The following is a 26,203-nucleotide window of genomic DNA, read 5'->3' as shown; positions in this document are numbered from 1 at the left end:
AAACTTCGAATTCTAATTGGAGTAAAAAGTCATTGTATGTTTGATCTCACTCACACAATGGAAATAAAAATTATTAAAAATTAACAAAAGTAAGGTAACGGTATATCAGATGCGCAAAAACTAACAAAGCGTTTGTAACAATCTTAACACTGCTACGATACTCCTTCCTTTGATTATAAAATTTAGTGTTTTTTTTATGTTATAGGTGGCAAACGAGCAGGAGGCTCACCTGATGGAAAGTGACCACCACCGCCCATGGACATCTACAACACCAGGTAGCAGATACGTTGCCGGACTTTAAATTTATTGATAGTCGTCCTTACCAAAATAATTTATCGTAATAATGTACACGTAGTACATAAGTGTATCTCTACCAAAAATAATTTGGGACGGAAAAAGCCCTAAACGTTAAGGCACAAGATACGTAACATCTTAGTTCCCAAGGTTGGTAGCGCATGGGCGATGTAAGGAATAGTTAATTTTTACATTGCCAATGTCTATGGTCGGTGGTGATCACTTAACAATGCTATTTACAAATCCGGTTACAAATTAAAAAAAAGAAATCGTACTTGTACTCAAATCAGAAGGTATTTTACATTATACTTTAAGGTATAGCTCAACGCCCTTACTTAAAAATTTTGATCTGCGAGTGTTTCGTCAAAGATTAATGTCTCTCTATCTATCTCATTGATTGGACATTTGAAGGAACAAGATACATAATCGCTTAACTTAATATTTATAAAGCCGTAAATGTATAACTTCATGTTTAAGTCTGAGCAACAACAATAAAAAAAACCAAAACAAAAAAATTTAGCTAATTAAGCATCAATAGCGCAATGGTTTACGGGTCGCCTAGTGATGTAAAAAGCCGCATTATAGATCATGACCCTTTTGCTATTGTCGTCCCCACTCCTAAGTGATAAGCTTTAAAGGAGGAGTAAATAAGAATATTAGTAATTCCTTAATTAATACGGGACATTGCTACTACTCGTTTAAAAAAAAAACTTTACAGTAGTAATATTTATGTGTAACATCTGACATCTCATATTGGTAATCAGTAATATTAACATTACATCTGTTGGAAAATTGGTTGGCTTGTCTATCAAGTCAACTCTAGCACCGCGCGCGCTTGCCAAATCGAATAGTGCGCGCTTCCGGACTTCCTGTTACAAACTTCCGTCCCCTTTCACGAAATCACGCCACAGATTACACTAGTGGGAAGATGTTTAATATCCAAAAATTATTATGTAATTGTTGGTGACTTTTAAATTGCCAACAATAAGTGGCAACACAACACAAGTTCGATTAAAATAAAATAATATTATAGTTAACATCTATGATACCGAGTAAGTCAACTGTAGATACTTCACACGATAAGTACAAGTTATGTACGATAAAAAGTATATATTATAGAGTTTACCGGACCGTTACAAGCTCTGTATGCGCTTTGTACCGTTTCATTAGTATTGCGAATCTGTTGAACCCTAGGAAAACGTTTTTTCCGGTCTTTGCTTGTTGCTTTGATAAGTCAACTTGTTTAAAGTAACGCTATTTGTAAACCTTCTTAATAGCAGATAAGGTTCCTGTAGAAAGACATCTATGGGTCGTAACTGTTACTCACGCTCTATAATATATTATGCTGTATATAAGATATATACTTATTAGATTAACAGAGAACATAAATATTTTCAGTTATACTTAAATGTATCAGAATTTGTTTTTGAGTAGATAACTCGAATAAATAAAAGCAAAATCTTGGTGGTGAAAACTATGTGTCGAGACCGCCTGTAGATTCGAAATTAGAAATTTTATGGTATCGATGATTGCGGGTTTAAACCCAGGCAAGCACCAAAGAATCGCCAAGTTCGTATAATTCATCAAACCTGCACTGGAGCAACGTGCTATAATTACATCCAAACCTTCTTAAAAGGAGGGCTTTGCTCAGGAGTGGGAAATTTGAATATAGTTTACTAACTAAATATGAATTTAATTTTTTTTTACAAAAACATTGTTTTTTTTCACAACGATATGTATGCATGTACACATTAATTGTCCTATATATCATTTGTATATGACAGAATTTGTTCATTTATCAACAGAGAAAAGAAATTGCTATTCAACGCGGAAATGCCTAACGAACCTCTCCCCGAGTCGTCATTTGTAACGGAAATAATTTTTATTTAAAATAATTATTAATATTAGGTAACCAATTGCAAGTCTACCTGAGACTTGCAATTGGTTACCTAATTGTAAGTGGTCACCACAATCGATAATTAGAAAAATATAGGCATCTCTATGATGTTATGTCTCCTGTGCCTGTAGTTACACCCTCTTACCCTTCAAACCGGAACCCAACAATACTAAGTACTCCCGTTTTTGCGGTAGACTATGATGAGCTGGATCTACCCAAGCGGGCTTTGAGTAATCCCTACTAACAACTAACCTAACTATAATTATAGATATTTGTATAACGTAACTCAACGAAGAGCTTAGAATATTTACTTACATAAAAACACTCATGCATGTCGTACTATTAACATAACGGAATGTTTAATTTATAATATAAAATATATTATCTCGAACTAAATTCGTTGTGAAAAATTGTTTAAACTTTGTCGAGACGAAGCGTAATAGATCTTACGCTTGTATTTTTTGTAAGTCGTTATTTTTAATTATAATACAGAACACGATTCTTCACAATTGTCAAAATATAGACCGTTAGTTACAAATGTGGTTTTGTGTTAAAATAATGGCGTTTCGAGTTCAACGACCTTATATAAGATGACGTAGCATTTTCATCGCCAAATATGTAAGTCTTTGTGAGAGGTCATATCTATTTAGTAAATAAAATTTACAATTAGTTTTTTCCGTTTAAGAACACGACTCTAAATTAGACTAAGTCAAAGATTAGATAGAATTATATATAAACTTTTTTCGACTAAAACTTTTTTTAAATAATAACATGTAGGTACAATTAGTAATACAAGAGTTTTTATTAAGGAATTAATTACTTATAAAATTATATATGACTTGTTATCTTAAGTAGTTGTACCAAGAGTGTGTTCTTAAATTCGTGAGTACTTTTTTAGCAATAAGCCCGTTATTTCATTATACTTAACAATGGCATTAAAGAAGCTTTACAATTATTTTTCGTTTATTTTCAAATTCATTTACATATTACTTTATCATAATTATAACATTCCTAGCATATTTTATTACATGGGAACTCTATACTTGAGCTGACTCATTCGTTAATATAGTTAAACTTTTCTGATGTTGAAATAGTATTCTAAATTTAAAATGGGTAGGCTGGCTGGTAAATGGAGTATCCGATGGTAAGAGGTCATCACCGTCCATAGACATTGGCACAGTATAAAATATAATTTTTGGGCTAAAATGTCTCTCGTGTTTGTAGAACACATATGTGGTACCATCTACTCAGACGGGCTTCGACGAAGACACCAAGAAATTTGAAATTATTTTAAACATGTGAAAGAAATATGTAATCATATCATAATATATCATCATAAATAAAAAAAAATATTAAAACAGTAATATTAAATATAACAAATATAATGATGCGATCTATTTTTTTTAATAAAGCCGCGGCAGGTTTGAGAAGGTTATAGTCGGGTTGGTAACAAACGGCTGCATTAGATATATTTTTTAATTTGGTTTATCCTCGTCATGATTTTAAGATCTGCTTTACCTCTTATAAAAAATACAATTAATCATGTGAATTCTTTTAAGTCTCATGGAAACCATTACTTTAATAGTAAATGCTGGTCATGGATTTGGTTAAGAAAATATCCGCCCCCTTATCATTACAATGTTTTCTTTCAACGCCGAGCACGCGATAAATAACGAAATCAAAATAAAGCACATCAAAAATTAATGGTGCACGTATGTATTTGAACCTGCGACCTTCGGTTTATCTACCTGGGATCGAATTCTACTAATTTATAACGGTTACGATACGTCTCCGATCCAACGTTGAACTGCAACTGGATCGTTATAAGTACTTCTAGAATAGTAGAACGGCAATGATTGCGTTTCCATTCGATTGCGATAATGTGACAATTTTTTACTAGAATTGACCCCTGCTCTATCAATAAGGCCATTTCGGTTATATTATTTTAAGAACTGACTATAAGTACAAGGTTTTTTTTTAAATCTAAATAACATATTTAATAATCTGTATACTAAAAAATTAATGTACCTTTTTTTTTTATTGCATCCTAGCTTTTGTAATTTGATGTTCAGGATTAATGTCCACATTAAAAATGTTTAGACTTGGACTTCCTACCTATACTCAAAATTTCAAGTTTCTAACTTATCAGCAAGTTACATTGCCTAGAGCAAAATACAAATACACAAGCGCTAATTTTAATTATACAACATTTATTGTAAAGTCCGGTTGTAATATAGATTCAACTGAAAAAAAAACCAGCAATTCAGTTGTTTATCTTCTTCAGTTATGGTATAGATAATCACTTCTTAAACTAATGCCCATATGAATCCGGCACTAACCGCCCACAGACAGCCACCGTCTGAGAATGTATCGCAGCCCTCCACAACCCTTTCCATGACGTTCTATTAAAATATTTTAAGTCAAAGGTCAGTTTAAGCCAAAACGTATCCCTGTCGTATAAATGTTTAAGTCAATTTTCATAAAATTTAGTATAAAGACAGTTCGAACTTTGGGGATATTGGATAATATTGAGAATATTTTTTTAATCCGAACGAAATCTCAGGCTTCCTAAAAATAAATCAAGCTAAAGTTAAGTTTTCTTACATGTTATTCCGTTTTTTTTTTTTAAAATGAATATAAGTTAATATTTTAAGGGGATATAAGATACTTAAGTTTAAGTACATCTGTTATGGTTCAGCCGTTCGTGACGAAAGCGCCCAGACCGGAGATTTTCTCTCCAACTGCATTGACGCAATTAACTATATTATATTTTACAACATATGAACAAGACCAACTGGATTTCTACATAAATAAAAAAACAGGAATTGAAACTATAACCACTTGTATTGGTAGCGGATTTGTTTGCGCCAGATAGGAAGAAAAACTAAACGGAACCTATCTAGGTATCTAATATTATAAATGCAAAATTAACTCTGTCCGTCTGTTAGCGTAAGATATTTATAATATAATTTTGCTACGAAAAAGCAACAATGTATATACTATATAGTATTCACACTAGACATACAGGCATAAGAGAGCGTCATACCGTCTGCCGTCACGGCATACGAGTCGGCCTTACCCCCAAAGAGCGCCAATACATAATTTATATAAAAAAATAACTCGAATAAAATCGACTAAAGATTGTCCAGTAAAAAGTAGTCTGGCCATAATTTCTTAAGATAATACTTGCATGATAATTGTTACCGATTAAGGGCACGTAGGTAATATTTAACGGATTTAAAACGAGGATATTACCTGAAGAAAGCGTATTCAAACCCGAACAAGCAGTTACTTTTTCATGTTCAAACTTCGTACTCCGTACTCCGTAGGGGATAAAAACATCGTCAGGAAAATGCACGTGTCGGGGAAATTCGGTTCCAAACCTTTTCCTTAATAGACAGTGTATACATACAGGTATAATGTTAACTTTGTTTAAAATACAATATAAACATTCAGTTGGAAAATATGATTTTATATTCTATTTTAAAATGTATCTTGATTGGGTTGTCTGGAAGGAATGGCTAATTAGCCATAAGAACTTCCTTTGTACTACACATTAATTAGCTCTAAGCACTTTTCTGTATTATTTTCTTCTGGCGTACAATAAAGTATAAATAATAATTTATGCATTGCAAGAATAATATAATCCAGTACCATTGTTGTTTTAATAAACATATAACATAAGTTTGTTTTAAGAAAATGAATTAAAAACAAGATTGATATTTTTTCTTATACCACTAGTTATAAGCAAATATTCCATTTAATAACATTTATACGATTATAATAAAAATAAAACAAAACGAATGAAATAAGTTATCGTGTGGGTGATACAATATTTTTTTATTATTATAGCCCAAAGTTATCAGAAATTCAATATTTATCTTGAATTTAAGTAATGTATTTATATTTAAATTTGATAATACCGCTATAAAATATACGTAAGAAAAAAAAACATAAAATGTATATATAATTTTGTGTTAATACGTATTTAGTATAACAATAATAATATACGTTCGGTTTATGATCGGATTGGATGCGTTTGATTATGGTGCTTCATTTAAAAAGGTCATATAGTATAGATTTTTCAATAAACAAATAACGTTTTATTAACATTTATCTTGTATCAAAATAATGTTATTTGCACACACATACATACACTGAGATATCCTCTGGGATAGATCATGTGATAGAAAATTGATTAGCGACTTAAAATCGGTTTTTTATCGTAGAAAATATGGTGAAAGCTGCACTCATTCTCCAGCTTAATTTTAGGCTTATTTTGGGGACGTTACTATGTTTTACTATATATATTAACAAAATCATCAGGAAAAAAAATACCAACATTTTTTTTTATTTCACGTCACATTCCTTTATTGTTTTCCTTTAATTATAAATGCTTTTTTAAAAAATCGAAATTATTTTTTTCTAATTTGCCGGGCCGTGATCTCCGACTTTTTTTTTGTTCACGGCTACGACGACTAAAACGCGGTTGACTGGATTGATCCATAATCAATTACTAGTACTAGTTACTTCTACACTCCCGGTGTAGCAATGCAAGCTCCCTAAAACTGTACTTTGACTCGAGGTCTGAAATCAAAGCCTCAGGATATGCTTTATAAGCCCACTAGACCAAGCCAGTCAAAATATAAATGATAATAAAAAGTATCATGGTCTGGTATCGAGTTGAAAAAGCTTAAAGACTTCAAATAAACCCGTAGTCTACAAAGCACGTTAGGGAAAAATCTAATCTACGTACAATAAAAACAACTGACACTTTCATTAGACCCACGAATGGCGTGACGCGATACGTTAAGTTCCACGACTGAACTCTCGAAACGACGAACTTGATGAGTTTTTCTGATAAATTTTTAAATTGTAACAATATTATTATATGGTTCTTTTTTAAATAAATTGAAATAAATTGATCTGAACGCGATGAACTCAAAAAAGACCAAACATATTTTCGTAAGGTTTCCACGAATAGACAGAGTGTATCGCGAGAAAACAGTAAATGTATAAACTTGTGTAAGGTTTTGTGTAAATTGACTGAAATATCACGACGGTTAACAAAGATTGATTGACAAAGATGGTTGATATTAGCATTAGCAGCCTGTAAATTTCCCACTGCTGGGCAAAAGGCTTCCTCTCCCTTTGAGGTTAAGGTTTGGAGCATATTCCACCACGCTGCTCCAATGCGGGTTGGCGGAATACACATGTGGCAGAATTTCGTTGAAATTAGACACATGCAGGTTTCCTCACGATGTTTTCCTTCACCGCCGAGCACGAGATGAATTATAAACACAAATTAAGCACATGAAAATTCAGTGGTGCCTGTCTGGGTTTGAACCCGAAATCATCGGTTAAGATACACGCGTTCCAACCTTGATTTTATTGTTGATAAAATCATGCCGACTGGTACCTTCACCGGCGTGTCCCTTAAATCAATCGTCATATAGGTATATATTACGCTATACCTAAACGTTCTATGTAGACCCTTGCTCGTATTAAATAAATAAGTGTTTGCAATTCATTTCATCAGTACTAGTTAATCAAGAAAAATATCTTGATAAAAACCCGCATTGGATCAGCTTGCTGGAATTAATTCCACACAGCTCAGTAGCAGCACTTACTCTAACTATGGTATAAAAAAAAAAACTTCCTTTATTAATAATTATGGACGTAACAAGTAGAAGTATAAATAGAACAAAAATTAGTGCACAGACTCGAAAGAAATGTATTGATAACTTCGTTAGACTACATAAAAGCATATGAATGTAATCTATATAGCATTTGTCGCCATATTATGTAGTTTCCGGTAACCTTCGACATTCAGGACCAGCAGGAGAAACAATTTTATTACAGTACCCAAAATAAATTGCATCTTAATTTACAGGTACGTTGCACACTGCACATGCATTTTTCTCTAAAAGGGTGCGTCGCTGTCAGATGAAAGTCCTACAGTGATAACCATTTGTTTTTTTTTAATTGCGTAAAAGTATAGATAAAAAATAACCGTCTTCGAAATTGATTGGGAGCAAACAGAAAGTATAGGGCATATCATATCAATATAAATAATTTCCTAAGCCCGTACATAAGCGACATTGAGGTAACAAACAAAAAAAAATACAACAAAATTGATAACCTCCTTCTTTTGAAGTCGGTTAAACATACTTGACATAATTATAACCTCAAACATCTATATAAGGTTTTTTTAACCATTTTGTTTGAAAGCATATGCAAAGCTAAATATGATAAAACTCTGAATAATATCTAGTTTTTGTAGTAATATTATAATTTAATTTAAAAATAGGTAATTAATTAAAAATTATAGATATGGACGAGTACTATCACTCAAATTGAGTAACGTGATTTAAGCAAGCGATTAATGTACGATAAATTATTCATATGTTTTAGGCGTACGTTATTTATTTTTATATATTCCTTATGTTAATTTAAACGACTTCGTATTTAATATAATACATTTGCGCAAATGATCTTTTTCGCGCGTTTTTGTGCGTAGATTATAATCTGTCTGATAATACGGGCCGTAACATTAGTACTGCGAGTGTAAAATTAAATAAATGAGTAATACTTCCCGTCATTATTAAAGTTCATTAATGCAAATTCAACTATTGTACGTAATTGTTTCCGCAGATGTTTACATAAGATGAACAAAACATTTTATGTACTCATAAAAAATATTATGTTAAGCCGTAACAGGATATCGATTTTAGATCGCTGATTCATTTTTTTTTTTTTATTAGTTACAAGTCAGGAATTAATAAATCACTGATTGAGAATGCGAAAAAAAAAGTTTTGAGATATCATAACCAGTTTTGGTTAATTTTAAAATAATTTATCGTCAGTGAAAAAATATTTTTAAATTATTGAATACCAGTATTATTTGGCGAAAGTTATGAGGTATATATAATAAAATGCGTTAAGAAATAAATATACTAAAAATAAACGTGTAAAGTATTCGGTTTCGAGAAAAATGACTCAGTGCCCATTACGTCATTTCATTCAATTTAGCAATCACGCGTAAGACTTAAATTAATCTTAATATACATAGATGAAAAATTATTACACAGTTTTAAGACGAACCGCAAACATGTGCTGTTTTTTATTATATAAAAAATTATAAAATAATTGGGACCTATCTGGAAATTAACATTATAATAAAAGAGAAACAAATTATCTACGCATATAATTATTTAAACAATCTCGAATGTTCAGTAGAAAGTATAAAAAAAATAATGATTGTACCGACATTTCCAACGTCATGTTTATTTTATGATAATTTTAGCGATAAGCAACAAATCACAAACAAATATAAATTCTGTTAATTAAAAAATTTTGACACACTGTAAAAAAATGGTTTATTAAAAAAAATATTAAAACGTTTTTGATTAATGCGTCTTTATATTTTAAGCAACGTTATTTAGACATTTTTATGCATTAATTTTCTCTCTGAGGTGGTTTATTTATATTACTTTTAAATAACAACTGTTCCGACCACAGACATTTAATATTTTTTCCTTTTTTTTTCCGCCGTTAAGGTCAAAGTCTTCAAAGTATTGTCTAGCACGCTTAATAGTTATTCTGTTTGAAATATTTTGTATTAAATTATTTTTGTCCAGACGTAGGTAAAATAAAAAATACATATTAAATATGAAATAAACATTAAATACCAACATTAAATAAAACGTGGCGCAATATTATATTATTTATTATTCATTACTGCTCAACCCACAACAGACTTAAACAATGAATGTTTTATTTTCATTTAAAACAACTCACAAGTATTAATATGAAAACATCTGATTTCATTGCGATTGAATTAAAAAAAAATCATTACTAAGAAATGTTCGATTGCCCTTTAATAATTTTAAGAATAATTAATTAAATATAATTTAAAATATATTCAAGAACATTTTGTTTTATACATAAGTTTATAATTGTACGATTTGATGTTAACAGATAATATATACAGTACCAATATATAGTTCTTAATCTTTTTTTTTTACAATTATAAGCGGTGTTTAAATTTATCCCATATACATAAGTTGTATACCTTTAATATAAAATACTGGTTTGTTTATTTCACAGACAGCCGCGACCAATAATTCAAGACATTCGAGATTAAAGAGCTGAGATATTGTAAACCCTATGGCCTATAGCATAATATGCTTATGTGCGTCACGACACGACCTAGGACCGGCTTTTTCAGTCCACCGTAAAAGAACAAAATGGACGAAAAAATACAAATCTGACAGAATCAGTCCTACATTTTTCTCTTTGTGGTACAAGGAATTGTTTTAGCTTTTAACCAAAGGGCTGTGTTATTCGATTTCATTGGCAAGGATTTTTTTTATAGATTTTTTTTGTCGGTACTCTTAGTTACGGGGTGTACCTGCCGTATATCATGTAGAGCTAAGATTGTAGAAATGTGTACGTATCTAAAGATACATTAATTACCAACTTATATAAAATAAGTAATTTACGCCCGCTTAAAGAATAACAAATAAATGTAATAATTATCAAAATGATAAGTAAAAATCCACTTCAATACAAAATTTTACTAAAAACCGACGAGTCATTCGATTATGATTCAATAACAAACATCTACACACAAACTTTCTCATTTACAAAATCAGTAAGATAATAATCCATACAGTGCTTTAACTTCGCGATGGGTGAATATATTTTGCCTATACACTAAAATTAATTATGTAATATCATTCACCATGTCAAGTATCCATCCATCATCTACCATCCATAACAAACCACGTTTAAAAAGGGATATTACTATGCTCTGATATGATGAAGGAGTCCTGTATTGTTTTGATATGATGAGGAGGCATTTGGATAGCTCTTAGACTCTAACGTAAAAAAAGTTCCTATTAGATAAATAAACTCAAACTCGAAAACGCATTTAAATTTTTAGCAGTTCAATTAAATTACCTACAATCATCTCTTACGAATTAACTAGACCCTAAAGATTTTTTTTTAATAAGTAAATCTATACATTACGAAGAGTAAGAATCTAAGAATTCTAAATAATATACACACATTGTTTTATCAATTCCCTACCGCGATAATAGCATATAAATTAATAATTTTAAACGAGTTCAATAAAAATAATAACTAATTAAATAAAAAGGTTTACAGATCAACAAAAATATTTAAATGCATATTGGAAGCCTCAAAAGTAAAAAAAAACTGCATGATGCATGTGAAATTGTGTCGCCGATTATGTTATTATAAATGTTTTCCATTAAAAAACATTTTATTTCGAGTGCATTTTTTTTTAATGAATTATGTTTGAAAGCGTCGGTTTGAATTAATTAGGATCTTTGCTTTTAAAAAGATAAACATCAAGCCTAATTACCATTTGAAGACCCAATTACTATAACTAAGGTATTTTACAAATTATAAGAATGTAATCATTTTTATCAAGTACGTGTTTCGTAATTAAGGTCGAAGTTTTATTGTAAAAACGTTTAGGGATCTTGCCGAAAATTAAAGCTTAGCTTAAGGTTTTTCTGAAGCTATACAATTCATATTAACAATTATTGCTAATTTAATGCATGAAATATCAAATCAGAAATAAGGTTTAACCTAAATAAACCATTAAACTGTATATATATTTAAACAGCTATTTCATTTTAATCTGTATATATATATATATATATAATATTAAATGAAATATTTCTAAAGCAACTATTTAAACTTTAAAACCTTTTATTGTACTTATTATTTATGTACATTAAAAGCATATCAAACGATATTTAAATACAAGTATAGTTTGGAATATTTAATTTATTTATAAAATATTCAGTACAAGTACTATTAATAATGATGAAACATCAGATTGCTATTTATTGTTTAAATAAGAACAAAGGAAGTTGAAACCATATGACATTGGTCAAAAGCAAAAACAAAATATTATATCAGTGCTATTTTTCACTGTATTATATTTATATTATATTAATTAATATATTTTAAAGTTGTATGTATATATATATATATTAATATAAACAGCCATTTTGATAAGATAAAACCATTCTTATTTTAACCTCCATATTTAGCTTTTTATAATGTATATGTAATGTTATTTTATTATTAATGGATTGGCTAATTTGTACAAAGTTTATTATTTAATATTTACCATTTAAGTAAAAAGTCAATGCCAACAGTAAATGTAATTTATATAATATATATTTTTTTTATAATCAAAATAGTTATCTACAACATAGGTAATTAAGCCCCAAGTTCCTTCACATTTTATTGCTAGAATAATTGTAATTTAAAATACATTGTTGCATAATAAAATTAAAAAAACTGTAATATTTTTTGCATTTATATACAAGAAACTTAATTCCAGTTTTAAACAAGCTCTACAAGTATTTCAGATCTAGGCTTGAATTCTAATGCCAGACCTGTTGATTGTCCTTTAGACATTGTATTATATCAGCTTTGAACAAGTTATCTAATAAACTTGCTTAGGTTTAACTATATTACTTAATTCCTCAAATGTTTAAACATTTTATACCTACTATATGAAATATTATAAGTTATATATATATATAATATATATAGGGATTCATTAATAATATTCTTTCTAGATATTTATCAACAGAGCTTTTTGTCATCTAAATTTGTACCTTTGAATTAAACTAAAATTTATCTCACCTGTTTCAACCTCTCAACATCTGTGCGAGCTTGAGGGTATGTCTGTGATGTGGAAACTGTTGCTGAAGTAGTTGCAGTTGCTGTGGAAGCAGCATTTTGTCCATAGGCGGGATATTCCAAATTCACATTCAATAGCTGCGCAGCATTATCACGGGCCTCATAAGCAAGACCTCTGATTTCCAGTTCTGAAGCTGTGTGCATCAGTGACTGAAGATCCAATTCTTGCACATCCACAGAACCCTTGTACATGAACTCAACCAGGAGATTTATCTCCGAGAAGGGTATTCCTTTTAGAATCACGATGGGGTGCTGACATGGGTTGTCCCTAGCAGGAGTTATTTTTTTCATATATTCAACATTTCACTAAATAACAACTTTATCAGTAATCATTTATAAATTGAATAATAAATTATCTGGATATTATTAAGTGGACATTAATTTTTTTCTTATCATTAGATAAAACTATTATTATAAAATTATTTTTATATAACTAAATCGTAATACTTAAATGATTTTATTACTTTTGGTATTTTACGTTAATTTTCCATACATTTTTTATAATTATAATTTGTAAAATTAATAAAATAATACTATGATTCATTTTGAAATTACTCATTATTTGTAATGAACAGACGCAACAATGACTATTGGACTTACTTGAATATCTGTTCGAAGTAAGGGCTACACGCTGAAAGGACGAGTTTGTGCGCCTTAAGAGTCCCATCGCGGCAGGAGAGCGTCACGTCTGCCAGCGCTGACGACGAGTAGATGGTCGTGAACAGCTGGCTCAGGTTCTGCAGGTGGTTGTTCCACTTCAAGTGGAACGTCTTATCGCTCACGAGCCCCTGCATCTGCACCACCACAAACACTATCAAGCACAAATCACTCACTTCTGTCCGTAAAATAAAAAAATCGACAGAAAACCGTCTCTGCTGCGACCGCTACATAAAATTATAATTATTACAACTTATTTTTAGAACGATGCCCGTAAAAAACACTATACGTACGCGGTATGACAGTGTAATACTGTAGGTACGCGCCGCCGACGGAATTTAGAGCTATAAAATTTTATTTATATTATATTCGGCAAAACGGAAATTTTGAATTAAACCATCGCAGTAAATATTTCTCACCTCGTATTCACTTTTCCTACTTCCCAATTTTTCACAAATAACACCGAAACATTTCACAAAATTTTTAAATACTTATTATGTTACACAGAAAGCCGTGTCGTAAAAAACAGAGTGGGGCACGCCGTGGCCCCCTCCTTGCCCCGGCCCCCTCGCACACAATCAATATACGGAATATGAGAGCGCGGCGCGCCGCCTCGCCCCCCCGCATGCTTTATTATACCGTAATTAAATATATACAACTTTATAAATTGTACACTAACGTTCATACATTCCAAGTGAAAAGGTTCAAAGTTAAGTTATGCTAGTCATTTTATAATTTAATATTGAAATAGAAGATGGATTTATTCGACGTCTTACACGAAACACCTGCATTGATTTTCGTTGCACAGGTGTTTTTAATTTAATTGTAAATTTTGAATCAATGCGTCTACTGCAACTGTGGCTTAGTGTGCGCGCTGCACATTAATTTTTTTTATAGCTTATGAAGAAATATAATTATTTTTGTTTGTATATATTTCAACCCAACTTGGCCCCTTCCTAATAATAAATTGTCGGGTGGGAAGTATGTGTGTAAAAAGTACTTCAATCTCTTTTCACTACATGCACAGACGCACGCACACATAGACAATAGATATAATAGACGGATTCAGAGTCTTCTTTTTATTAGATTCCATCCTTTCGTTTACAAGTACCTGCCGCAGAATGCATTTCTATACTATATGTACCTACATTGTATAGACAATATGTTATAGGGGTGGGATAGTAAACATCTATATTGTACGTATGTATGTTGAACACATACATATATAATATTATTATTTATAACATGGACTTGAAAGAGAAGGGCGCATGAGCGTTTGCATGAATAATATTTCTACCCATTACCCACACCACAAGCAATATTAATATTAAGGTGGGTTTGTTCTATTTACTTTTTGTTTTGTACAGCGTTACCGTAACCGTAGACTCGAGTTGTTTTTCCATCTTAGATCTGTAACTTTGGTACCTTATTCTTTAACATTATGTTTTTTTTTAATATACCTATATGTAGTTATTCCGCATTATATTTGAACATCACACATAGTATTTGTTGTATAGTGACTGTTAAATATATAGCTATTCGTATTAAATATATATTTATATATTTGTGTTATATAATAGGATGCTTAACTTTTCTATAAATTGAATCTTATACTATTTCGTACGTTGGTTTAATAAATGATATATGTAGTTATAATTTATATCAGCCCAGTTTCAAACACCGTTTTAAAGAAAAAGCATTGAATAATCTAGTCACTTTGTTTTAAAGGACTTTAATAAAATTACAATACATTATACTGACCATTCATATTTTCAGTGGTTTTGTTTCTAAAATGTTTAAATACAAACGAATTACGATAGAGCCGGGTGCCGGCACCGTGCAACTGTATGTAAGGGCGAAAATATCAGGAATCGCTCCAATCGAATAAATGACTTCTTACACGTCCATTAATATTTAAATTGTAGGTAGGCACTCTGGATAAAGAAATTAGAAACAGGCATTGCGCTATACGCTTAGTCTGTGATATTTAAGTACTAACATAATTATAAAGCAAGATTTAACACCATTATTATCTTATTTAATTTGGTTTTAAGAAAAAAAAGAACGATAAAGGTTGCTTTAGAAAACTTTTTGTTTTAATAATATCTTGCGTTCTTGTTCTTAAAACATTACTTTTATCACAAGAGTAATAGAATACAATTCGTTATATACTGCATATGAGGAATGTTTTTTAATCGAACTTAATACTTCTGCATTAAAAATATAACAATATAATTAAACGATAAGTTAACAACATGTTTAATTTTTTTTTGTTGATTAATTATTTATCAATTCAACAGAGGGCGACACCTGTTCATCTGTATGTAACGTATACTCATGTGATATTTCGGAACAAAATAAATTCATTATTTTTTATGTAACCGTTTCAAAATAAAAGTAAATATGTTTAGTATTATTTTACTTTTAACAATTTATCTGGAGTAATTGAATTTAAAAAAATACTTAAATTGTTTCTGTTGTAAATTAAACATAACACTGTACTATAATATTATCACATCATTAGTTTGTTTATGTTAATAAAATAGTCGCCTTCTATGATTAGTCGGTAGGCATAAGCATACGTTTGTCCACTACTGTCTGACAGTTTTAAAATGTAATATCTTAGTGAATGTTTTAGTTACCTACTAATTTTATTTAACTTTGTGACAACTGTCAGGTGACAGATGCAGCAAATTGCAAGGTAAACGTCATACGAGCAATAGCGCGTCTATTTGAAATTTAAAAAATGGCAAAATAATGTCTCGTGAAACCATGCCAGGTCAAAAGTTAGAAGATCCGAATTCAAGTGCAAGTGTGTCGCAACAAACCTCCGCAAGCTTAGATCGCCCTGCTAATAACGGAAGCTACTGCATTTTTTCTTCAGACACCCACGATTATATATGTATACAAGTGGGTAAAATTACTAACTTATCGATTACGGACACGGAGCTGGCTCTAGTAGGAACTGAATCAGGAAGTGTTGCTACTTGCTAGCAATTAGCATTATTTTCTAATGTCATTTTGATCCTACAAACACAAATTTGACAAAAACTCCGAATTTTTATAAATCCCTATTCTTCCATATTTCTTTTGCATAAAATCTATATTTTACCCATTCTATTTCGGAAACCCTGGAACGGTATCTAGATCAGTTAGTGCAATCACTGACATAATATACGTGGATTCAAGTATTATTACTTTACGGTAAAATTTCGTAGTAGTAGTTGTTTCATACGGTGGTAGGGCTTGGTGCAAGTCCGTTGGTATAGGGTGCCAACCAATCATCACATATTCTACCGCCTAAACTACAGACAAAGAACTTAACATCTTAGTTTCCTTAATAAGGTTGGTGGCAATTGGCAAAGTAAGGAATGGTTAATATTTCTAAAGTTATATACCTACAGATTGTATAAAAAAAATGCAATGCAAATTGATAAAGATTGCACAAATGTGATAAGCCTAGGCATACCTGCGAAAGGTATTACAAGCTTGTAAGACGAAAGTACTATTTATATATTTGTCGATGGGTGTGATAAGTAACATAATATGTCTTGCAGTGTTCAATTTTGATGTTGCTTTATTCATTTTATTATGTTAATTTAATTTATTAATATAATTGATGTAGAATCAAACATTAAAATTATTCAAATGAAACATTAACAATCATTAGTAATTTAGAAAATAATAACAAATAGTACATATTTTGAATTTAATTTTATTATCTGCTTAATCAAATTAATTAAAAATAAATGACACAAAAATATATTTTTCAGATACAAGGGTAACAATAAATATACCAAAAAACAAAACTAAATGTTTATTTATGACAATCTAAAAAAAATTGCATTAAAAACACACTTGGCAGTGACACAAGGTGAGGAAAACTAAATCACAATGGTGAAAATCTTGTATTGATTTGAAAAATCATAATTTATTCTTTGTACGGCAAGGCCGGCAGAAGTTTTCCTTCACATTTTCCAAAACCGATTCGGACACCCAGCTCATTAACACAATAACCTCGGAGTATAACAGTGTCTCCATCTTGTAGGAATTTTCTCTCTTCACCATTTTGTAAGCGAAGAGGTTTTGTGCCTTTCCAGCTAAGTTCGAGCATGCTCCCATATGAATCAGATGTCTGTAAATATAATTTAAAAAAAAGTAACTGCATGTTAATGTTCCACTATCAGCCTAGGTCTAGGGCTCTCGCTTTGGAGTTAATTCTATCAGGCTCCAATACCGGTTGGTGGGATACACATGTGCCAGAAGTTTGCACATGCCGATTTTTTCTCGACTTTTTCTTTCACAATGATTAAATTATAAACAAATTAAGCACATTATAATTTTAATTTGAATACTTGATGGTCTTAATGTTATGAAATTTTATATCTAGGCAGATATAAAATATAATTTTAACAGAAAACTTGCCTTTGTCTAAAATGTTCTTAAAGTTCTAATAATATTTAAATAAATATCAATCAGCAGATGTTTTACTTTAAAAATTAGGTGTTTCATAAATGTGAATGGTCTTTAATCTGAATGTCATTAATTAGTTTATCACTTACTTGCTAAAATATATTTAGAAATATTCATGTATTTTTTATTACAAGGGAGTCGTTACTGAAAAATTTTATAAATTAGACAAAGTTTAGAAAAATATAAATAACTTACGTCACCGCTAATAGTCCCAGAACCTAACAAATCGCCAGGACGCAAGTTGCAGCCTGTTATAGTTTGTTGAGCCAGCTGTTGCTTTGCTGTCCAATACAGAAAGCGGTAGTTTGATCGGCATATAGTGGTCATCACTGATGATTTCTCAGCTAAAATAAAATATAAAACATTTTTATTGTCCTGACTGGGTAAGTATACTTTATTCCTGTATCTTTGTAGTTTTTCTTCCTAATAATGGGCATTTCAAATTTAAAATATTCCGTTATTATTATTTAGTATTAAGTGGCTATGTGTCCTATCAATGTTATATAAATAAAACAAAAAATACCAAACGGAAGAGTTGGGTTTCTAGAATATGAATAGAAGAGACCATACCTACCTGTTTATTGTTTGGTTCTAAATGAAATGGCATAATTAATGTGTAGTTTGAATTATTTTGTTTCGGCGTATAAAAAATATATATTTTTTTATGATTTCTCGCCTAGTATAATTAATAATATGAACGAATCAATAGAATTGTATCTACGTGACGAGCAAATTTTTCGAATATTAACAATAATAGCTAAGAATAATACATTGCACATACTATAAAAATGTTTAATAATGATGATTAAATTAAAGAAATATTATTTGCGCAGAAATAAACCTTACTGTTTAGAATAAAAGCTTTAAAATCGGATGTTGTTGTTTTCTGTACTTGTGCGAATAAAATGGCAATATTTTTTCATATATGACATTCATACGTGAGTGAAAGAGACAAGTAATGAGATTTCAAAGTTTCGCACGTGTCTCCGTATTCTGCGACCGGAATAAAACAATAGTATGGAACAAACAATAAAATACATATTTAGCATTAGCAGCCTGTAAATTTTCCCACTGCTGGGCTCAAGGCCTCCTCTCCCTTTGAGGAGAAGGTTTGGAGCATATTCCACCACGCTGCTCCAATGCGGGTTGGCGGAATACACATGTGGCAGAATTTCGTTGAAATTAGACACATGCAGGTTTCCTCACGATGTTTTCCTTCACCGCCGAGCTCGAGATGAATTATAAACACAAATTAAGCACTTTAAAATTCAGTGGTGCCTGCCTGGGTTTGAACCAGAATTCATCGGTTAAGATGCACGCGTTCTAACCACTGGGCCATCTTCGCTATATAAATACATATGTTATAAATATAATATTTAAAACAATCATTGATATGATTGAAACTTACACTTCAAGTCCACCTCTAGCTTAATATCAAAGTTGAATTTGTCGTCATGCTGCAAGTAAGGGAACGGAATTGGATCTTGAGGGTAGTTGTCCACAATGTAAGGGCGAAGTGCTTCTACTGTCACAATCCATGGTGATATAGACGTGCCCAAGTTTTTGGCTGTGAATGGTCCCAGAGGTATGTATTCCCATTTTTGGATATCGCGCGCTGGAATTATAAATTGTGTACGTTTACAGTCAGATATAAGTTTACAGTCGCTTTCAGATAGAAGTTCAAAATAATGATTATTTTTTTTGTATCTTGATTGAGTATTGCTGTTGGCCCTACTGGCCTTTACAGCGTCACCGAACGTTATGGCGAGTGTTAAGACTCTGCCTTAGGGTGAACCCTTTTGGGCTCGAGAGTGACGTTCGTTCTGAGGGTGTCTCCTATGAGATCGCACCTCAGCACAGAACGTAGTCGGTGGGGCATAATGATTAGTAATTTAAATTGATTTAAGACGAAATGGACCTTACACTCACATTATAATTATCGTGAAAAATTACGAATTATGAAATTTGAACGTTTTGTCTTTATTAAATTGTCTTTATGGTTATTCTTAACTTAATAATAAGTTTACTGTATAATAATTGTACAAACCACTCCAATCGTTCATGAGAACAAATCCAAAAATGCGATCTTCAGCTTGTTTGGCTGTAATCCTTTCTCCAAGAGCAGTCGGGGGACCACCAATGAAGCAGGCCATTTCCAGTTCAAAGTCCATCAGACGACATGGACCGAAATGAGGGTCGGCTCCTAAAAGACACAGAGAATTATGTATTTAACTTTTTGATCTGATACCTAGCTTATAATACTGCATATTAGTCTGGATCGTGCCAGTAAGTTATTCTGTCAAGAAATAATTTGTTTAAATAAACCAGTACTTGACCTCTCTTTTGTTGAATTGCTGTCCCATCAGATTATGTAAGTAAGGGATTATAAATTGCTAGTCTCCGCTGAGAATGAACGCCGTGACCCGAAATGATTAAGGAACATCATCTGCACATTTACTGAATTAAATTTGATGCATTGGAACGCATTGGACAACATTTGATTTACAAAGTTTATATGAGTACGACTCTCATAAATTTGAGCAATTGATATCGGACAATACACATAATAATGGATTACGAATTGTTGAAGAACGATTAAATAAATAACAAAAATCTTTTGCTTGCTTCTGTCGATACTATACAGTATACCGCATCATTTTAATATCGCCAGGAAAGAGAACCTTTCTCCATGGGTCCTGGCAATTATAATATTTTTTTTTATTTAGAGTGTGTCGATTTGTCTAATGTAATGTAGTATTTGTTACATAATATACTTTATATTTTTTTCAATATTTATTTTTGAAAGGAATTTTAATCAGGCATCTTTTTTGGCTTGGAATAGGGCGTTGAGTTATGACATCAATATGTAAAAATCACATCGACATTTTTAGTCCAAATTTTACCTTCGACTGGCAATGTCTGTCCCATAGGTCTTGTGATTGAAGTTCCAGATATGACGATTGAGCTGGATCGGCCATGGTATCCGACTGGCAAATATTTCCTGTAAAGAAAATGATTCACAAAAATAGCTACCAATTTTGCTTCCAATATAGGTAAATATAAATTCTTCCCATAAAAATATTTTACCACTAAAATTATGCTAAATCTAAAAAGTAATATAGTTTAAAAATAATATTACCAATTAGGCATTAAAGCGTTCTCCTTGCTCCTGAACATGATGCCCACGTTGGTGGCGTGGTGAATAGAAGAGTAAAAGTCCGTGTAGTCGCCGATTTCTGCTGGCATATGCATCGTTGCATCACTCTGCTTGATAAAAGCTCTGGAAAGTTGAATATTACAATCATGATACTTCGGCAATAATGAACGTTATTATTATCGTTATTCGAATTTTAGTCATTATGTTTATAGAATATTGTATGTCTGTATGACTACAATATTTAGATATCAATAATTACTATCTGGTATAATACCAGAGAGCAGAGGATTGGATCTTAACTGATGTTCTTATCCGGTAAGTATTACTGAGTTTACAAATAATCTCTAGCGGGGACGAAGAAAAATCGTGAGGAAATCTTCATGTGTCTGAAACGGAGTAAAGACAGGGCCGGACTGTAAGTATGGGCTAAAACTACTTAAGGGCCCTGGGCTAAAACTACTTAAGGGCCCACCTAAGACATATCTGAACGTAGACTTGAATTAAATTCATTGAATGGGTTTGATTAATTGCAGCACTCGCAGGGCTGCAAACAATACAATCAGTTTAATATATTAAAGTTATGTATTCTTTCGCATTATCGTCTATTTTTGACTTTGACTTGTCTTAGCTAGCCTCTTGAATTCACGCGGCCCTGGGCTTAAGCCCATAAAGCCATATGGTAGATCCCACCTTGAGCAGAGAGATTAAATATGGTTTCTTTCCTTTTTTCCAAACCCTCGTTTTAAAAGAGAGGTATTTGCCCAGTCATGCGACATATAATTTTAAAAAATATATATATTTAAGGTATCGATTACTTTTGTCGTAGTTCGTTGTCATTTTTCAATTTGGTGTTATTAGCGTCGAGAAGTTTCTGAATGGTATTCCTTGCTTCAATCCAATGTGGTTTTGTCAAACCCATAAACGCGTTCAACTTTTCTTCCTGTAAACAACAACAATTTACGTTTATTTATTAATATTATTCAATTATCATTAATATAAACAACATGAATAAGTATCATAAATTATGAATAAAAACTTTGTCAACAACACTAGTGGCAATATTGTATTTCCATAATGTTTTGCAATAACAAGTCTAGTAAATAACAAAATGCAAATTAAGTTTATAAAGTACCTTAAATACATGTTGTTTGTCTTTCAAAAGCGCTCCGGTAAATAGATGTGAGATCGTATTCAGATCTAGTATCCATTCTCCAATGGCAACACCGATGTGTCTTTGGGCCTGAAAAAAAACGTACAAAGTGTGTTTGATAGAAAACTGTTATTTGCCAGTCTTATACGAAAAAGCAGATGCTTTCGTCATCTGTGTATGAAAGATCTTATTAGACAAACGAAAAATAGCGACTTCGAGTAATATTTATTATTATTTATTAGTATTTCGCTAAGTCACACTTTACAGATCGGAATCGGCGCGTTTAAAAAAAAAACGACATAAAATTATATAATGTACTAAATATACCTTCAGTCACCTAGTGTCTAGGCGAGGTTGTAGAACCAGAAGTCAAGGGTACAAATCCAAGTTCGGACCGATAAAAAGTTAGTTTTTTTAGTAGCAAAATTCTCAATAACAACATAAGCTGCTAGTTCTGCATATGAACTATATTGTCCCATCGGATTATGATAATGAGGGATTAGAAAGTGCTTCTGTGTTTGCGCCAACACTTGTCATTATAATATTATGTTATATATAATATGATGCTTGGCTCCTTTGATAATAGCCGTGGCCGACATCGGTCAGGTACATATTATAGCCGGTATTATATATTTAAATGGTATATTCAATTCCTAATAGAAATTAAGATTATTTAGAAGAACGCGATTTATATGAAAATATAAATCTTTTGGTAAGTTTTTGTAAAGTGGAAATTAAAAAATATTTTCTATGATATTTTTATTTTTGGCGTCTAATATAATCATAATATCAATGATATTTGGTACAATTATTATAAAATATCACATATAATACAATAATATGTGGAATTGGAAATAGGTAATTTAATATCATTATTCTTATTATTAATCGAATTATAATTAGGAAGCTTGTAGATATATAAATAAACCTGTTTACATTTGGCGGAAATAATACGTTGTTATAAAGATTCCTATTTATAGTTATATCACTGTGGTTAAAGTGAAACTTGTATAATTAAATTTAAAAAAATATATATGATATTTAAGATATTGATAAGAGTTGTAAGCCTTTTTCAATACTCTAACCTGGCGTGAGTTTTATATGTTTAAAATAAATTTTACATAAAAGTTAGTATACCAAAATAAACTAAGTTTATAGTTAAAATACATTTGCCATTTCTTTTTTTCGACCTCATATATTATTTATTTATAATATGAGCCTAAAAGTGATGTACCTAAACGTAAAAAGTAATTATTATAAGCATTTAGTGTAGAAGTAACTATAAGATACAAAGTTATGAAATAGAATGATAAGATTATATTTGTTGACATAACTCGACATTCTGAGTGGAGTGATATATTATAATCATTTTAATCAGTTATCAACACAAATATTTCTTCAATATCCAAAAGACAATTGTATAACGAGCGATGGTTAAAAAAGCCAAAGAAATAAAAGAAGAGTGCTGATTTCAATTTATAAATAGGCAGTAAAGGTATTCCAATACCTGACAGAAGTCGGTAAAGAAAATAAAAAAAGCAAAACCTACAACACTATATAGTTGAACGATAAAAAAACAATAACAAAACAGATAACGTAAACTTTTAATCTACACTCACGTTTTTAGGCGACGTGAATACACCATAAGGCAAATTTTCTATAGGAAAATCTGTTGTTGCAGAATATTCTATGAAGGATTTCATTATTACTGACACGTTAGTTTTCTTCGAGTTTCACAGCAAAAGTGTCTTCTTGATTTTGTAATTCTAATTTACGTTCGCTATGGAAATAAGGCGGAAAAACAAGTTTGGTCGCCGGCCGGCGAACACAGACTGGATTCTTTATGAAGTCAAGGTCGCACTATACTGTTGCCTGTTAGTTGACTATGACAGCATTTGTTTAATACTTGTTTTAACTTTAATTCGAATTCGTAACATACTATCATCACAATACACAGGTGATAGCACGTGAGAGCCCACAAAAAAAAATGTTTATTTAAAATTACTTTTATTGGATTTGAGTTAAAATATACTCTTGTTACTTTGAATAGTTTGCAAGGAGAAATCGTTTGTGTCGTGAGTACTTTAAGTTAAGACCATTGCAAATATTGAATTGAATGCAAATCTATTTTTGTATCTAATGTAAAGTGTAATGAACTGCGAATCATGATACATCGACGCTTTGTTTTATTGTGTATATTGAAGAAAATGAAGAGTAGAATATTAATCGCTAAATAGGTAGGCAGGTATGAATAATCAACTTGATTTTTGATTTAAAAATAAATAAATAATATGTTAAGAACATTAAAGTCACCATTTAATTGTTAGCAAAACAATCTCAACAATTAAATTAAAATAAATGATTCAACTGTCAGAGGTTTTCTTTGTTCTAATTCCGTTCCACTCTAAAACCTCATCAGGGACATCTAGTTCAGAATTAAAGCGTATTGGATGTCACACGTTTTATATTACAATGATAATAACTGACGCAGCTTGCACCTTTAGACCAGACAATCTGGATCTAGATTTCTGGAATAACATGAAGTACTTTTTTATGGCAAATTTGTAAATACTAAGAGCTCAACATATTAATTTTTTTTTTTTTGTTAATTCTAATTGTTACGTTGATTTCTCGATCTTATTTTATTTCTTTTACTCCGAAAATACTCGATTAGGTACTATATATTTGGTAAAATATTTAAAATCTATATATTTGATTTTGTAGGCAACGCTTAAACCACGGTTGACTCCTTTATAAGTTTATAAGATGTGGTTGTATGTGTAGTGTAGTAATAAATCGGATGCCGCTAAAATAATATTGAACGATGTTTTCGTAATACGAAAAATCATAAACAATTTTATATCTTTATTTTATTTTATATGTCTGCAAGTCTTAATTTAATATATTTAACATTTTAGTAACTCAAGGGACGGGGCGGCTTTTATAATGCGACTTTTTTGGCGTCGTATGAAATTTTAAGTATTTCTTACATAACCAATGCGACTGAAACTGAGATATTATGCCCCTTGTGCAGACATAAGTGACATAACTAAACTACTGCTAGTTACACTGGCTCATTCCCCCTTCAGCCCGGAACACAACAATACTAATTAGCTTAGTTCATTACATGCCATACAATAAAGCCATATTACATAACTAATACTACCAAAAATGCCTTAAACAATAAAATAGCGTTATAAAAGTAGCAATTTGCTCGTGGTTATTCATGCACTGGTGAGCTCTTTCTTTTTGAGGGACTTTGAATTATCAGGAAAATATCTTCGTCTGTAAGTTACTCTATAAGCATGAAATGGCCTTTTCAATCAATAGTGTCCTGTCACCCTGTGCCATTTCTTTCTTTAATTTTATTTTGGCCTGGAAAATAATAGTAGTATAAATAGTCTCAATTAGAGTTCCTCTATAGCCAATAAAGTAAATTCGATTTGATACAATAAGGTACATATAAAAGAAAAACCTTTCCACAAATGTAAGCATAGAGTTACATTTTATGAAGAGTTACATTTTGTGCGTAAAAAGCCAAATAAATAACATTTGATAGCAAATTGACGCGATATCATTGGTTGAGAGCTTGATTTATCTACGATATTCACTATGGATTTGCGTAAAACTTGCGTTTTGAACGTCGACGAAACTGCTATCGGAATTTTGGAAGTAAAATTAAAATAAGTAGTTAAGTGTAATCGTGTTTTATTATATATATAAGTATAAATAAATATATATTTATCATAAACTCTTAGTAGTGCACAATATAGCTGAGATTAGCAAATTGGTTGAAATACGTAAATCTAAGGATTGTTTATCT

At 31.0% G+C, this 26,203-nt stretch overlaps 2 protein-coding genes across 5 annotated transcripts in view; both read right to left on the bottom strand.

Moving 5' to 3' along the window:
• The window catches only part of LOC125069686 (zinc finger and BTB domain-containing protein 17-like), a 30,698-nt gene extending 16,519 nt beyond the window's left edge, over window positions 1-14,179 (bottom strand). For all 4 annotated transcript variants that reach the window (XM_047679216.1, XM_047679219.1, XM_047679218.1 and 1 more), the window contains exons 1-3: window positions 14,020-14,179; window positions 13,544-13,737; window positions 12,887-13,211 (exon numbers count right to left, since the gene is read on the bottom strand). In XM_047679216.1, the coding sequence (XP_047535172.1) occupies window positions 12,887-13,211; window positions 13,544-13,737 (519 nt within the window). In that variant the 5' untranslated portion in view covers window positions 14,020-14,179. The remainder of the gene's footprint in view (window positions 1-12,886; window positions 13,212-13,543; window positions 13,738-14,019) is intronic.
• Window positions 14,180-17,402: 3,223 nt separating this feature from the next.
• LOC125069991 (fumarylacetoacetase) lies at window positions 17,403-24,210 on the bottom strand. The gene is made up of 9 exons (XM_047679648.1): window positions 24,000-24,210; window positions 22,363-22,470; window positions 22,046-22,170; window positions 21,213-21,353; window positions 20,977-21,074; window positions 20,121-20,276; window positions 19,482-19,688; window positions 18,269-18,417; window positions 17,403-17,735 (listed from the first exon to the last, which is right to left on the bottom strand). Exons 1-9 carry the CDS (start codon window positions 24,081-24,083, stop codon window positions 17,532-17,534), a joined length of 1,272 nt encoding a protein of 423 aa, XP_047535604.1. The 5' UTR covers window positions 24,084-24,210; the 3' UTR covers window positions 17,403-17,531.
• Between the last annotated feature and the right edge of the window lie 1,993 nt (window positions 24,211-26,203).

The sequence above is a fragment of the Vanessa atalanta genome, chromosome 16 (genome assembly GCF_905147765.1).
Source record: "Vanessa atalanta chromosome 16, ilVanAtal1.2, whole genome shotgun sequence".
Lineage (NCBI taxonomy): Eukaryota > Metazoa > Arthropoda > Insecta > Lepidoptera > Nymphalidae > Vanessa > Vanessa atalanta.
This window is presented reverse-complemented; position numbering and strand designations above follow the sequence as displayed.